Below are 13630 nucleotides of genomic sequence, written 5' to 3'. Positions count from 1 at the left end.
CTCGGCGGGGTGTTTGATGGGGAGGGCCGGGGCGAGGGCGGCGAGGGCGGCGAGGGGTCGAGCAGCGGCGAGGGCGGCAGTGGAAGTGGATCTGGATCTGGTAGCGGCAGTGGCAGCGCGAGCGCGAGCGAGCGGGAGGAAGACGGGGACACGTCCGCGGACGACGGCGGTGCGGCGGCGCGGGCGCAGGCGCAGGCGCCCCTAGGCTCGTCCGCCGCCTCGTCCTCGTCCTCGTCCCTGCCACCGTCGAAGCCGATCCCCGTCCCCGTCCCCGTCCCCGCCCCCATCTCCGCCTCCACACACGGCTCGCACCACCCGCCTCCGAGCCCCAGCACGCACGGCCATCGGGGCCACAGCCACAGCCACCACGCGCACGCGCACACGCACGCGCACGCGCAGCACCGGTCCCGCGCCGCATCGTCGCTGTCCTCTTCCGCGTCGCCCTCGCCCGCGCCATCGACCCCCGGCTCCGTCCACCTCTCCGCGTCCCCCGCGTCGAGCCCCGGCTCGGGCTCGGGCGCGGGCGCGGGCGCAGGCAGCCCCGGGTTCTGGAGGAAGTGGAAGGGCGCGGGCGCCGTGCGGAGCCGCGGCGCGGGCAAGGGCGCGCGGGGCGCGGCGTGAGCCCAGCCGCGGCGCTCGCTCTATTTCGGCTTCGCGCTCTTCGTCCCGCGTACCGTGTCCTGTGCTGTCTCTCGTGTTTTGTTTTCTTGGGACGCCCACGTCCGTCCGTCCGTCCGTCCGTCCGTCGTTCACGACGCCGCGGCCTCGCTATACCCGCGCCCTTTCTTGGTTCCTCGGGCGATCGCCCCCTTCCTCTTGATGTCTCCCGCTCACGTCCGTCCCGCCCCCACTACCCCGCCCGACTCGGACACACGCGGCCGCCTGTTGTACCCCATCCCCCACCTTTCGATGTATCACCGCCCACGCCTGCACTCACTCGCTATATCAATCCTCCCATCGCACCACCACCACCGCACAGTAGCCTACTCGTCCTCGTGTAGATAGCCTGTACTCGCTCGCTCACTCACGCAGCCACTCCCCGGTCCCGTCCCAGTTCATCCTTCGTACATAACTCCACCAGCCACAATAATATAGCACACTTGACCCACAACGATTTGTGGCTGCGCACAGCACGAGGCGCACACGAGCAAAGTCGGTGTAGATGCGCTCCGCGCGACTAGTGATTGATACTAACTAACTAGCTAATGTGGACCAGTCCGAGACGACAACATGGTATGGCAACAGGAGGTAAGCGACTGTGTGGGGCAGCCGGACAACAACGTATCGTTCACTGCCGCGCTGGGTAAAAGCACGAAGAGGCGAGAGGCAAGAGGAGAAGGAGGACGCAAAAAGGGCACAAGGAGGAGGATAACATAGAGAAACAAACAGGAACTGGATGAACGGCGATTGCGGGGAGGAGCAGAAGACGGGGAAGATGGGGCAGTCCGGTCGGGTGCGGGTGGAAAAGGGGGGGTGGGGGGTGGTCTATCCGACGGTGGGGTATGGGCAGGCGGGTAATAAGTGTCCGGCTCATCGTAAAGTGGGGGCGTAGATACGAGTACGCATGGGAGAAGATGTGTTAGCAGACGTCTGTTGCTTTCTTTGATCGGCGGGGTGCGTGGCGGCAGATGGGGGCCCTCAGAGGAAGAGCGCGCCGGACGCGCCGACGAGCGACGCGCCGAGGGCGAGCAGCAGCGCGGGGGCGGAGCTGCTGCTACCGGCGGCAGGGACGGCGCCGCTTGTGCTGTTGCTGTTCTTCGAGCCTCCCACGCCCGTGGCCTGCGCGGATCCGGTAGCCACCGTTGATGCTACCATCGCAAAACACACGTCAGCCACGCGGTCAAGGCGACGGGGTGCGGGAACTAGATCGCAATCGAAGGGATTGGGAGAGAAAGGACGGGCTCACCGGACACGGCGGGGGGGTTCGTCGAGTTGTCGTTCGTCTCGATGTACGCGTCGGACATGGGCAGGTGGTTGCACGTGATGATGGGCTCGATCGTGAACGCGGGCTGGTGCGCGAGGGCGTCGGGGAGGATGTAGCCCGTGGCGACCTCGACCGTCTGCTGGAACAGGTCGTGCTCGAGGACGATGAAGCCCGTGTTGATCGTCGTCGCGTTGCCGAGGATGTTCTCCCAGTTGAGGAGCACCTGCTGGACCGTCGTGGTTCCGCCGTGGATGTTGAAGTCTAGAGAGACGCGCGTGAGAGGGCAGAAGCAGGCAAGGGAAGATGGACGCGCACCGTCGGTGTCGAACGTGGCCATGGCACTGATTCGGGTCCACATGACGGGGGTCAAGCCCATCGCTTTCGCGATCGCACGCACCCGGTCGCTGATTCCGACACCAAATCAGCGATCGTCTCTTCGAAACGAACACGAAACGCACTCGATATCACCGTACGGAGGCCGCATCATGTTCGGGGTCACACCGAGCACATCCTTGATGATCTTTTTCGTCCATCCAAACTCGGCGATGATCTCCTCGGTCGACAGGGTGGACAGCGACGGGTGGCTCCAGGTGTGCACCGCGATCTGGTGGCCGGCGAGGTACTCCTGCTGGAGGAGCGCGGGGTAGGAGATCGCGCGCGAGCCGACGACGAAGAAGGTGGTCTTGAGGTTGTGCTGGTCGAGGTAGTTGAGGAGGTCCGGGGTATAGGGCGCGGGGCCGTCGTCGTAGGTCAGGCCCCAGGTGAGCTTGTCGGGGCAGTTGACGATGTCGGTCGAGCGGGTGCACCCGCCGCAGGTCCACCAGCAGCGCTCCGTGTCGTTCGCGATGGCGCCGGGGTTAGCGGGGCACCCGCCGGCGACGGTGGCGGAGAAAGTGGGGATCGATACGCCCGAGTTCTTGACGTCCTGGATCCATTGCAGGACCTCGGGGGAGTCCGTCGGGGGCGGCTTGTCGAGCGCGGGGTAGTTCGCGATGACGAGCTTGGACACTGCGCAGATAGCGCCCGTCAGACCACGTTGCGGAGACGCTCATGAGGCCCGAAAAGGACACAAAGGAAGACCTTACCGTCTGGAAGCCCTGGCGCGCTGGGGATGGCGCTGGGGGTGGTGCCTGCGCTGGGGGTTGTTATAATTGAAGTCGCTGCGGAAGGGGCATTGGCAACGATGGACTGCAGCGGCAGGGCGGTGGGGTTCGTCGACAAGAGGGAGATGGAGGGAAGGGAGGCCGAGGAGCTCGCCGCGACCGTGACCGACGACGCGCCCGATGCGGCTGAAGAGGCGGCGGCAGATGCGGACGAGGGCGCGGACGAAGAGGAAGAGGCAGTGGGGATTGCGCTGGAGGAAGCAGAAGCGGCGAGGACGACGGAGGCCTGTTGGCGGGCAGCGTGCTGGAAGGGCTTGTGGGCCAGTGCCAGGAGTGGCAAGGACGCGACGGAGATCGCAGAGACGAGCTTCATGGCCGTCTGGTTCGAGGGAGAGAAAGGGATGAAAGCAAAGAGCGAGAGCAGTGGGCTGGGGCAACACAGCGCAGAACAAGCGAGGTCAAGCCTCGACGGCTCAAGGCACTGCTCTCGGCACCTCTGCCGCTCCACTTCGTTTTCCCGCTGTCACTCTCCCACTCCCGCTCATGGCAACGCTCCAAAGGGAATCACCCGCGCAACATGTCATCCTCATAGTACCACACTCTCTACTACACGCGAACAACAATACACCGTGCATCATGCCTTTTTGGCCTTCTTCGCCAGAGGCTTTTCCAGGTCGATCTCCTCCTCGCTGTCGTCGTCCTCGCTGTCCTCCTCAAGGTCCGAATCGAACCCGTCTCCCCCGGCAGTCCCCAAAAAGTAGTCGATCGCATCAGGGAACACCTCGTTCGCGATGAGCACCCCGAGCTGATCCCCGTCGTCAGTCCGGGCATCCGCACGACAGACAACGGCGCCACTCACATCCGTGTAGTCCTGAGCGGTCTCGAAGAAATTGAAGAAGCTGCCAAACTCGGACGGCAGGTCGTCCTCGGGGTCGCTGTTGACCAGCGGGTACGACTTGGTGAGGTTTCTGGCGTCGTCCTTCCAGTTGATTTTGATGGCCTGCCATGATCCGTCAGTTTCGTTCCTCTGCGAACGAGAAATGTCGCGGGAGCGGTCCATACCTGGGGGGTCACGTCCCGCTCCCAGGAAAAGTCGAGCATCGACGGTGTGACGCCGTCCGCGTCGGGCGTCTCGTCGTCGGATGCATTCGACGGCTGGAAGCGGTATTCCTTCTTCAGGACGGAGTCTGAGAAGTACGGGTTCTCTTTGAAGTACTGCGTGCGTCCATAGTCAGCCCTATCCAGGCGGGCATAGCGCGGATACAAAGAAGCGTACGAATTCGAGCGTGAACACCTTGGGCTCTTTGGCGTCGCGCACGACCCACACGTCCTCGAGGTAGCTGAGCGCAACGCGGTCCGCCTCGTGCTGGGCGTGCACGGCGAACGAGCTGTGGTTCATGAGCGCGACTGGCCAGAACAGCTTAATCGTCTTGAGGACTTCGCGACGGTTCTGATATACAGGCGTGAGGGTTGCCTGCGCGCGGCGCTCTGCCCCATTCAAATAACCTCAGCGTCGTCCGAGTGTATGTATAAGAACAGGAAAGATGTACCGAGAATGAGCTCAGCGCGCTGGATATCCTTTTGAACGTCGGTCAGCTTCTTCGCGTCCTCATCCCCGATTTCGACGCCCTCCAGTGGGTTGATGCTCTTCTCGACGTCGGCACCGGGGGATGCGCGCTTTTTGCTGGTTTTTTCGGACATCGTGAACGAACGGAGGGAGGAAGGTTGCGAGAAGAGGAGAGTGAGAAAAAAGTGATATGAACAGGGACTGCTGCACTCCGGGGGCAGTGGCTGATGGACGTGCGACGCGTCGGCGGACTTTGAACATTTTTGTACCCCAAAGTCTCCCCCAAAATATACGATTATCAGGACCAAATGGGGAGAAGATAAGAGTCGACCGTACACTTATTTACAGGAAGAAGCGGCTCGCAAAAATAGCATATCGTGGAGAGCGGACCGCATTCAGTATATGTATCTGAGAAAGGGGTGAGCATAAATATCGAGTATGTGCCAATGTGCAGATATACATGGCCGCGCAGAATATCCAACAGACAGCTCGCAAACCGGGAGCGCGAATGGCTAGCGTGTACGGCCCTTAGCTAGACACTAGAAGGGGACAGCAGTCGAGAGGTCTACGAGTCCAGCGTGCGTGTTCACACGCGCGGCGCCTCAGTCCATCCGTTTCTTGGTGCCGAGCTCAATCTCCTCCATCTGCTTGTCCGTCCGTCGGGCTCCCCTCGCCAGCCATTGCGCGTTCGCACCAGCCTTCAGCTTCCCGACATCCACCCCGAGGCCCTTGCCCTTGTGCGCCGACCGGAAGCCCGGACCGCTGTAATGAATGACATCCGTCGGCGGGAGAAGCCTTGGCCACGCAACGTAGTCGATGCCATAGAGGAAAATGAAAGTGAGGGCCGAAGCGAAAATCATGAACCAGAAAATGAAATAATAGAAGAGAGAGTAGTCTGAAACGTGATGATCAGGCGCGATGGTCGTGAGACTGATTGATGGAAGAGACGAACCGGAAGAGCGGGGCAGCGTGAGACCTGCTAAGATCATGAACAAAGCGAACGAGAGCGCATAGGGGACCTGGGTATTCACGACATGCCCGTTAGCGAGACTCGAAGAGAGTTGCAATAAGAAGAGCCTTACAGATCGTATGATGAGAGGCCTGTTATCCGTGATGAGGAACAGGGCTGAAGAGGGGCCTTTCCGTGGAACCCAAGTGCCGGTGATAAGATCGAATGCATCCTGTTGGAAATAATCTTCAGCGCGAAACAAGAACTCAATCTAAAAGAAGACGGACCTGCCGAGCGCCGTCGAAGTAGTTGTTCTTGAAATAACGCATGACAGATTTCTTCAAATCATCAAAGGCACCGACGCGAGTGCGTTTGCCAGTACGAGTGAAGTCTGTCTTGAGGGCGCCTGTACCAGCGTACGCCCTCGAGATGTAGTCCGCATGGTCGGACCACACTGCACACATGGGGGTTGAGAATTTCAAAGGCGATAGAAAATAAACAATAAATCGTACTCTCGCGGAGGTACTGGTTAAACTCTTCGTGATTATCAACAGTGTCATTCTCAGCCAGTACACCGACGGCCTTCAGTTGACGGTTCAGCGTCCACTTGGCGGTAGCTGCTTGCGCGACGTTTGTGCGGTCCAGATTGTCCATGCAATTTGTTCTGACGACTCCAAGCTGCCAGTCGACGGGCTCTGGGTTGCCCGAATCCACCCGGAAATATCTAGCAGGTCCGCCCATGTCAACGACGATAGGAGTGCCAGAGAGGGATTACAAACCCGTCCCGTATCAAATCGTCAGCGACGCTGTCTAGGAGCAAGCTTATGCGGTCCCATCGCATATGCTTGCACTCGTTATGGAAATCGAAATATTGGTACTTGACCCCCGGTACATTTGCCTTCCAACGACGAGATTAGCTCTACTCATGGACAGCGTGAAGAATCTCACCTCAGAGACGTTCCGCTCGTACGCGTCTTTCACAGGCTTCTCGTATCCCTTCTGGTCGACCAAGTTCACCATTGTCTGCTCGCCGTACAAAGAGACTTGTTCTTGGAGATGTCGGCGAGTCGCGTCAACCTAGCACGCACCAGGCTCAGAACAGCCCGATCCGACGGTATACAACAGTGCCTACCGAGTCAGGGAGATCCATGATCTGCAAGTCCGGCTTGTACCTCAGCGTGTTCACCTCTGCCCAGAACACAGGCACGCTTCCACGAATCTGCACAAAGCTTAATTTATGCGTGAAGTCGTCGGCGTCAGGCGTCGTGCCACCAATGAGAACAATTTGCTCTGTCTCGTTGAAGTTTGCAACGTGGCCGTCGTGATCTACACCCCGTCTGAAATACCGCGTGCCTGCACGGAACCGCGATCGGCGGCTTATTAAACTGACTTGTATGTTTTGACCATTAATCGACGAGAGTCGGATATCAAAGGCTATGGTCAGGTGGTATGTTAAGGCAATTGCAGTATGAGAAACAAGAACGCATCACATACAGCCATAGATTATTGGGAGAATATAGGAACTTAGCTGCAAAGATGTCAAATACAAGCATCGATATATGTAAGAGAGACGGCTCACATCGTTTTTAGGATTTGAGATGCTGATGTCAATGAGCCTGGATTGCAAGTATCTGAGTGAAGGTGAAATAATGAGCAACAGTTCCGACATTACAGAGCTGTCTCCTACTTATTCCAGAAAAATCTGTCGTCGGCCTAGATGAGCGAGTCAGCAAAAGTCTACTGAATCACAAACACGCGGACTCACCACTTCCCAGAATGCCCTGCCTTCGTCTTTCTCTTGGGCTACCCACTGCGCTTGTAAACGCCGTGTCACGTCAAAGCCATAGCTGAACAAGAAGACTCCGCTTTTAAGATGTGAGCGGACGAGTGCTAGTAGGTGCGCCTCGACAGGATGTGGGGGACTTGATACAGATGCGGACGGATCCAGAGGAAGTATTTCGAAATCTACTGCACGATAGACAGCATGTCCTAGCAGGGTTCCTCGATGCTCACGGCCCGTGAAGACAATTAGATACTCCGCTAGAGGTCGAGATTACTGTGAGGGCGCATTATAAACGTGTTGACACGCAACTTACACATTGCCAGTGTAATGAGACCAAGGATGCCATAGACAGTTTTGCCTGAGCGTTTCGCATTGCTGGGTATAGGCGCGTTGGGTGCTGCATGTCTTCCTGTCAGATATAGAGAAATCAGATATATGCGATAAACACACCATCAAGTACAATATCTCCTGAGCTTCTATAAACTACCATCGGTCGTGCGCCAACAGGCTCCACAGGAACAAAAATATAGGATTCCTCTCCATTTAGGTAGCTGTTTGATGTCGTTAGATGTTCGCAAGTATCGTAAAGACGCAGTGATTCTCACAGGTTGAGACGTTGGTGGAGGGACTTCATGGTGGTGGTGGGTGGATAACACGCGTTCGCTAGCAAGTGTTTACAAGAACGCACAGTGGTCACTTCCGAGATGATCACGTTGAGGAGGCGCGCGCGGCGCGTTCGCCACAGACGAACCTGAGGCCTCCATCCACAATGAAACTTACGCCCGAGCTCATCGCACAAGCACCGTCTTCCTTGAATGCCCTTAAGGAACGGCAACTTGACCTTCGAGGTGTGTAAAGATCCCGTCTCAATCAAGGCGCTCACAAACCGGCTCACAGGCTATAAAATCCCTGCTATCGAAAACCTTGGTGTTACCAAGGTAAGGAGGTATTGCTGCTCTCGCGTTATATGGACTCGTTGACGATCGCTTTGATCATATGCAGGACCAGCATGATGCTATAGATTTGACAGATAACTCGATTGTCGCGCTCGGAAACTTCCCCCTACTCAGACGCCTCCACACACTTCTCATTGCGAACAATCGAATAGCATCCATATCCTCTTCGATCCACTTATCTACTCCAAACCTCACGACCCTCGTCCTCACCAATAACAACATACAGGAGTTGGGAGACCTGGAACCGTTGAGGGAGCTTAAGGGACTGAAGTATCTAACCTTGTTGGGAAATCCAGTGCAGGAAAAGAAATGGTATCGGGAATGGATTGCTTGGAGAATACCAGGGCTAAGAGTTCTAGATTTCCAGCGCATCCGGGATAAGGTACCGTCCCTGCCGCCTTTACATGTGTGTCTTGTGCAGAGCTGAACGGTCTCGGTCTCAGGAGCGCAAAGCAGCAAAAGGGTTGTTCTTAACGGCCGATGGACTGGAGAACTCGCTGGCGAGCTCACTATCAACAACAGCTTCTACCCAATCCACCAAGCAGACAATATCGACAGATGAGCCACGGCTAGCGGTCGCACCAGGGAAGGCAGGTCGGCTGATGTCAAAAGAAGAGGCGGACAAGGTGAAGGCGGCCATTGCAAAGGCTACTTCCATCGAAGAGATCAGAAGGCTCGAAAGGAGTCTGAAAGAGGGCTTCGTCCCAAGTCTGGAGGCTGTTGGTGCATAGCTGTACAGGCTATCAGGCTGTATTTTCTTGATCAACTATAGCAATCATCAATTGCCGATCAATGACATGATTGTGATGTATTGCAGGATTACGAGCAATAAACAACGACGATCTGTACAGTACATGGATTGAACGAATGTCGACGGGAGGGAGCAGGCGTTTCAGTAGAAGAGGGTACAAACTACCTAGACGACATTGACGCCGAAATTGCCCAGCCACAGGCCGTGGAACGTGAGAGCAATGACAGCTGAGAGATTTGCTAGAGAGCTCCAGCCGTGCAACTGAGAGAACTTCGCGTTCAATGCTTTCATAGCATCCGATACCTGGAAGAATGGTTGAAGTAAGAAAGAACCCGGACACCTGATCATTGTGTAAGCCTTACACCGGGCTCATTGTACGCCTTGCCCTCATCCTTTTCCAATTTGTGGCGGGCAAACATTGTCCTGATTGGTCGTCTTGAATCAGTAATTCAATATGAAGATCAATACAGGTACTGACTTGCTGGTAAGGGGACCGATGACAAAGGAGTTGAGAGCTTGCGTGAGAAGAACAGTGGCAAGACTATAGGCTTGGGCGACATCAGCGAGATAGGGGCGCTTGACATTATCGAGGATAGCAGGGTGAGAGTAAGTCCAGGCCGCAAGTAGGCCAGCAGAGATGGTGATGGTGGTGTTAAAGTACACAGGAAACGTGCGGTGTTGTAAGGCACCAAATTGATGTCTCGCTGTCTTCACCAGTTAACCAACCATCGACTAGCAGGTGCCTCGACGACTCACGCAAAGCCTTAAATGCGATGATCCCTGAAGAAGACATCGATTACATATACCTGGCATAGGACATCAATGATGCATACCTCCAAAGAAAGTCACCCATAGTGCTAGAGTAGAGCCGCGTCAGCTCCTCGTAGCCGCTCTGAGTATAAGATTACTCACACATTCCGAACAAGAAAGAGTATCCCATATAGTATGCACCATTGAGTGAGAACAACTGGGTGAGGTCTGCGAAGGACAGGATCTGAGCTTGGGACATGTTGGAGACGACGGTGAATGACCGATGATTGCCGGGAGACGAATGACCCTTATAAGCACCAGGAGGTCGAGAATCAGAGAAGGCGAGACCGGCGGAGAGTCAGCAAGGCAAGCTGCTCCCCGAATTTCCGGTCGAAGCGCGCTTCAAGTACGCGCGCATCACGTGACTACCGCGCGTCGCGTCAGCGACGAACTTGATGCCTCCATCATCCCAACATGGACGCGAGGCTGCCCTTCGACCTCGTCGATCAATGCTCACCTATCTTTCTGATTCTAAGACGCTGTCAGCAGCCATCCAAGTATTGAAGCTTATCTACAATGTGTTAAACACCGCCCGTCGTCCATCGTAATCGCTGTTGCGCTCAACGAGATCGGCTCTGCTCTGCCTCAGGCCATGAGGCTTACACCTTCTATATACCTTAGATTCTGTCTGAGGATGGCATCGTCGACGAGCGCGAGCTATCAAAATACCCCAACACGCGAGACTAAGGGGCTATCCCGTCCAAGAACGCCCATGTTGTGCGAGCATTGGAGAGCTTCTTCAGCCGAAGGGTGTCATCACATCTAACTCAACGTGTTGTGCAACTCAATGCTCCTTAATAACTGCAAGGATCATACATCTCCCGTCACTACTCTTTTTCCAATAGAATCTCAGCGTTTCCAACGAGCACTATATCGCTGGTGGTTGTACCGGTATCTGTCAGTGAAGACTGGAGATCATATATTGCTCATGACGACGAAGATAAGATAGCCGTCATGAGCAATGAGCAAAATCCCCTCATCGCACAGACACCATCTGGAGAACGCCTGGACTCTGTTGCCTTGTACCGATCCATACGAATAACTTCTGAATGGATTTGCGGAATGCTACGCAAATATGTTGAGATGTGAAGCTAACACTTACATATCCTAGGTCTTCAGCTCATCTACCTCCGGAATCTCAAGACTACAGCCCTGGTATTGTCGTATCCGCAGATATCGATGTTTTGGCAGGCTGTATTGACCTGCACCGTGGCGTTTTAGACTCTGAATTCTGGGGGAATGATTCCGCTGAGAACCCTTCTAAACATCAATTCTTTTTGGTTGATTCTTCTCTTCTCACTAATTCAAGATCGAGCACAGACAACGGCAACGATGGTATCCCGAATTCTATTTATCGGGCATTACTCGACGAAGTCAAGGGAGACGCCGATCAATGTAGCTCCCAAATGCTTGCTAACTCGCCTCTATGTAGGCAGTTTACACCTGTGAAATAATTCAAGTGTGTGCCATATGCCTATGTAATCGAAGAACGACATTCATCGCGTTCGAACAATGCTTTCAGTAGATCACCGTAGTTGAATGGAGTATGCATGAGCTTGTTGTGCATGTCAATAGTACTCTGCTTGATTGTCTTTTAGGTTTCCAGGATCTCCGAAGGCGCAATAAGCCCGCAGAGCATGTCCCAGTCTACTTCAACGAGAATTAGGACGACGGACGGCCGAAACAAGATTGGCTTTGCAAAGATTGCATCATGATTTCATGAAGCAGAATTTGTGTACTTGGTGGCTCAGTCGTAGGATGGACATGAGGTCCTCCATGTCCCCATCGGCAGTCTTTTAATCCGAAGCCTGAAAGAAGGGAAACCAGGTTTTGAAGAGTTGCTGGTAGGCCATGTATAATCCGTTGCAGATACGGCTGGAATTGCCGAACTTAAACCAGAAATTTACATCATGCCGTGAGTCATTTATGCAGAAAGTATACTCCCAAAAATCGATCGAATGTTTCAGCACTTTTTCACACCGAACGTGGGCAGTGATCGAGAGTCCATTGGGAATCGTGACATGATTCCAATACCTCAACTACTTACATTCAGTACAATTGTAAACAGATAGCCTCACTCGTTGATACAGAAATTGACTCACTTTCGAATCTTCTTGTAAAATGTTCACAAGCAATCCTTCAGAATCCGTACAGTTATGTCCTACAGTTGTGTACAAGGTGTCTTTGGGAAGCTCCCGTCGACGAGACCCTTCAGGTCTCAGTGAATACGATCCCAATCGAATTTTCCTCCCCTACGTCTTCCCGCACCTAGTGGTGTTCGGTCTTCCCGATTGCCAGCATTCGTTACAATATGCTTGTCAACGAGCTGGAGACAAAGGTAAGGTCAGATACCATATCTCTCCTGGTACGAACGACGTACATCATTCAATGTATTAGCTGATTTGGTCAGCGTGGACAAATATGCGGTCAATTGCACGTCTTCATATTCCTGATGCAGAGGTTGAGCGCAAAACTTTAGCCTGATGATGCATGCTTACGATATCGAACTCTTGTCGAAACGCCTTGTTTTCACTCGCAGGTAGGGATGCAAGCAAGGCGGTTAGTGAGCGAAGGGTGGCGCTATCCTTCGGCGCCTTGCCTGTGTGCAAAAGTTAGATAGCCATATAAGTATAGCAAGTCAAGCACGTACCTGCCATGACATCCTTGACATACTGGACTAGGATGACGATACGATCATGTAACATCTTCACTGCAGCGCGTTGAGTCTGCAGGTGAGATTCCACTGACAGTATTTCAGGAAGAGTAGAGAACGAAGTAAGGTTGCGTTGCACTCACAACTCGTACCCCCCTCTCCTCCTCGTGCTGTCCAATCAACAGCGATCCGCTCCGCTTCTCCCGTTTCAACACTGAAAGGTGCCTCGATGAACACGGAACGCGATGACCGATCGCGGATCTCTATTGTTGGTTCGTAGGCTTTCAGAGGCAGATTGGCGTTGGCATCGGAAGCCCCGACGGTCGAGGACGGTTGGAGGAGCAAGAGAAGTGGCGTTGAGCTATATGGGGTGAACTGAGTAGAAGCATAAGCGTCGCGCGAGAATGGTTTCGTGTGACAGGATATTGACCTGTTCATGAAGAGCGATGTGACGTGCGGTAGGTACTGGTGCCACCGTATACCATCCGATAAATTCGAGAGATGGAAAGACCTGCTTGTCTGAACAAGATATTAACACATCAAAGGATCCCCCGAGGTGGCCACACGCACATTGATCTCTTCGAGAAACTAGAAATTCATGATCGACTTTCTCTCCCTCCTTCACAACGAGCTCAAAACTATTGACAATATCGACATCACGTCCATTCTGTGTCCCCAGCAATGCACCCAGGACTAATATGGACTTGAGCAAACCTAGAGTAGTAAAGATGACCTTGAACTGACCGAAAGGAAGACTCGACTTCGTCTGCAATCTGAGGCGCGTTAAATGCTCTGAAATGTTCAAGATTGGAAGAGGATGCCTGAAGATGTTAGCCGCTATGAGCAGAGGAGGTAACTCTGTCTCAAATAAACTCACAGCGACAGTGCCAACCCAGACAGAGTGCTAGGGGGGAGGACTACGGGTAGTTCATCAGTGTCCATGCTCGTACTCATTGTATCGTGAATTGTGGTTTCAAGGATCCCAGTAATGGACTTCAGAACACTGCGGGGACGGGTGGGGTAAACTGATTATTTATGATTAACTCATATCTAAAGACTTGTCGACACTTCGTTTTGTCGGCCGTCTAACGGTATTTTTTTTAGATTTCAGGACGCTGAATGATGTCGCAAATG

At 54.3% G+C, this 13630-nt stretch overlaps 7 protein-coding genes across 7 annotated transcripts; 2 read left to right on the top strand and 5 right to left on the bottom strand.

The window, feature by feature from the left end:
* Positions 1–16: 16 nt before the first annotated feature.
* HETIRDRAFT_167147 (uncharacterized protein) lies at positions 17–820 on the top strand (the record flags this gene model as incomplete). The annotated part of the gene is made up of 2 exons (XM_009543168.1): positions 17–189; positions 253–820. 2 exons carry the CDS (start codon positions 17–19, stop codon positions 818–820), a joined length of 741 nt encoding a protein of 246 aa, XP_009541463.1.
* A 297-nt stretch (positions 821–1117) lies between these two features.
* HETIRDRAFT_31529 (carbohydrate esterase family 4 protein) lies at positions 1118–3458 on the bottom strand (the record flags this gene model as incomplete). Its single annotated transcript, XM_009542001.1, has 5 exons — positions 3010–3458; positions 2383–2932; positions 2240–2328; positions 1907–2185; positions 1118–1808 (listed from the first exon to the last, which is right to left on the bottom strand). The coding sequence occupies exons 1-5, from the start codon at positions 3398–3400 to the stop codon at positions 1639–1641; spliced, it is 1479 nt and encodes a 492-aa protein (XP_009540296.1). The 5' UTR covers positions 3401–3458.
* A 203-nt stretch (positions 3459–3661) lies between these two features.
* Positions 3662–4728, bottom strand: HETIRDRAFT_305647 (uncharacterized protein; the record flags this gene model as incomplete). The annotated part of the gene is made up of 5 exons (XM_009543167.1): positions 3662–3832; positions 3887–4027; positions 4090–4242; positions 4304–4515; positions 4578–4728. The coding sequence occupies 5 exons, from the start codon at positions 4726–4728 to the stop codon at positions 3662–3664; spliced, it is 828 nt and encodes a 275-aa protein (XP_009541462.1).
* A 242-nt stretch (positions 4729–4970) lies between these two features.
* HETIRDRAFT_378661 (uncharacterized protein) lies at positions 4971–7673 on the bottom strand. Its single transcript, XM_009543166.1, has 13 exons — positions 7640–7673; positions 7297–7583; positions 7231–7256; positions 7123–7174; positions 7038–7071; positions 6676–6977; positions 6492–6620; positions 6323–6441; positions 6056–6267; positions 5831–5997; positions 5677–5775; positions 5547–5613; positions 4971–5489 (listed from the first exon to the last, which is right to left on the bottom strand). The coding sequence occupies exons 1-13, from the start codon at positions 7641–7643 to the stop codon at positions 5197–5199; spliced, it is 1791 nt and encodes a 596-aa protein (XP_009541461.1). The 5' UTR covers positions 7644–7673; the 3' UTR covers positions 4971–5196.
* A 422-nt stretch (positions 7674–8095) lies between these two features.
* On the top strand, positions 8096–9013 carry HETIRDRAFT_443290 (uncharacterized protein; the record flags this gene model as incomplete). The annotated part of the gene is made up of 4 exons (XM_009543165.1): positions 8096–8174; positions 8224–8264; positions 8329–8688; positions 8726–9013. The coding sequence occupies 4 exons, from the start codon at positions 8096–8098 to the stop codon at positions 9011–9013; spliced, it is 768 nt and encodes a 255-aa protein (XP_009541460.1).
* A 29-nt stretch (positions 9014–9042) lies between these two features.
* On the bottom strand, positions 9043–10042 carry HETIRDRAFT_469713 (uncharacterized protein; the record flags this gene model as incomplete). Its single annotated transcript, XM_009543164.1, has 6 exons — positions 9043–9336; positions 9396–9456; positions 9512–9737; positions 9790–9813; positions 9867–9890; positions 9946–10042. The coding sequence occupies 6 exons, from the start codon at positions 10040–10042 to the stop codon at positions 9199–9201; spliced, it is 570 nt and encodes a 189-aa protein (XP_009541459.1). The 3' UTR covers positions 9043–9198.
* Positions 10043–12061: 2019 nt separating this feature from the next.
* HETIRDRAFT_413887 (uncharacterized protein) lies at positions 12062–13450 on the bottom strand (the record flags this gene model as incomplete). The annotated part of the gene is made up of 9 exons (XM_009543163.1): positions 12062–12169; positions 12224–12292; positions 12342–12442; positions 12494–12586; positions 12640–12871; positions 12927–13015; positions 13067–13189; positions 13241–13317; positions 13374–13450. The coding sequence occupies 9 exons, from the start codon at positions 13448–13450 to the stop codon at positions 12062–12064; spliced, it is 969 nt and encodes a 322-aa protein (XP_009541458.1).
* Between the last annotated feature and the right edge of the window lie 180 nt (positions 13451–13630).

Source organism: Heterobasidion irregulare, assembly GCF_000320585.1.
Source record: "Heterobasidion irregulare TC 32-1 unplaced genomic scaffold scaffold_01, whole genome shotgun sequence".
NCBI lineage: Eukaryota > Fungi > Basidiomycota > Agaricomycetes > Russulales > Bondarzewiaceae > Heterobasidion > Heterobasidion irregulare.
The sequence above is the reverse complement of the archived record's forward strand: the minus strand, read 5'-3'. Positions and strand labels throughout refer to the sequence as shown.

Excerpts from the sequence above, each read along its gene's own strand:
- HETIRDRAFT_378661 (XM_009543166.1), bottom strand. Across the intron at positions 7,072-7,122 it reads TCTCAAATCCTAAAAACGAT|CTAAGTTCCTATATTCTCCC; the intron begins GTGAGCCGTCTC and ends ACATCTTTGCAG. Across the intron at positions 6,978-7,037 it reads TCTCCCAATAATCTATGGCT|CCTTTGATATCCGACTCTCG; the intron begins GTATGTGATGCG and ends ACCTGACCATAG.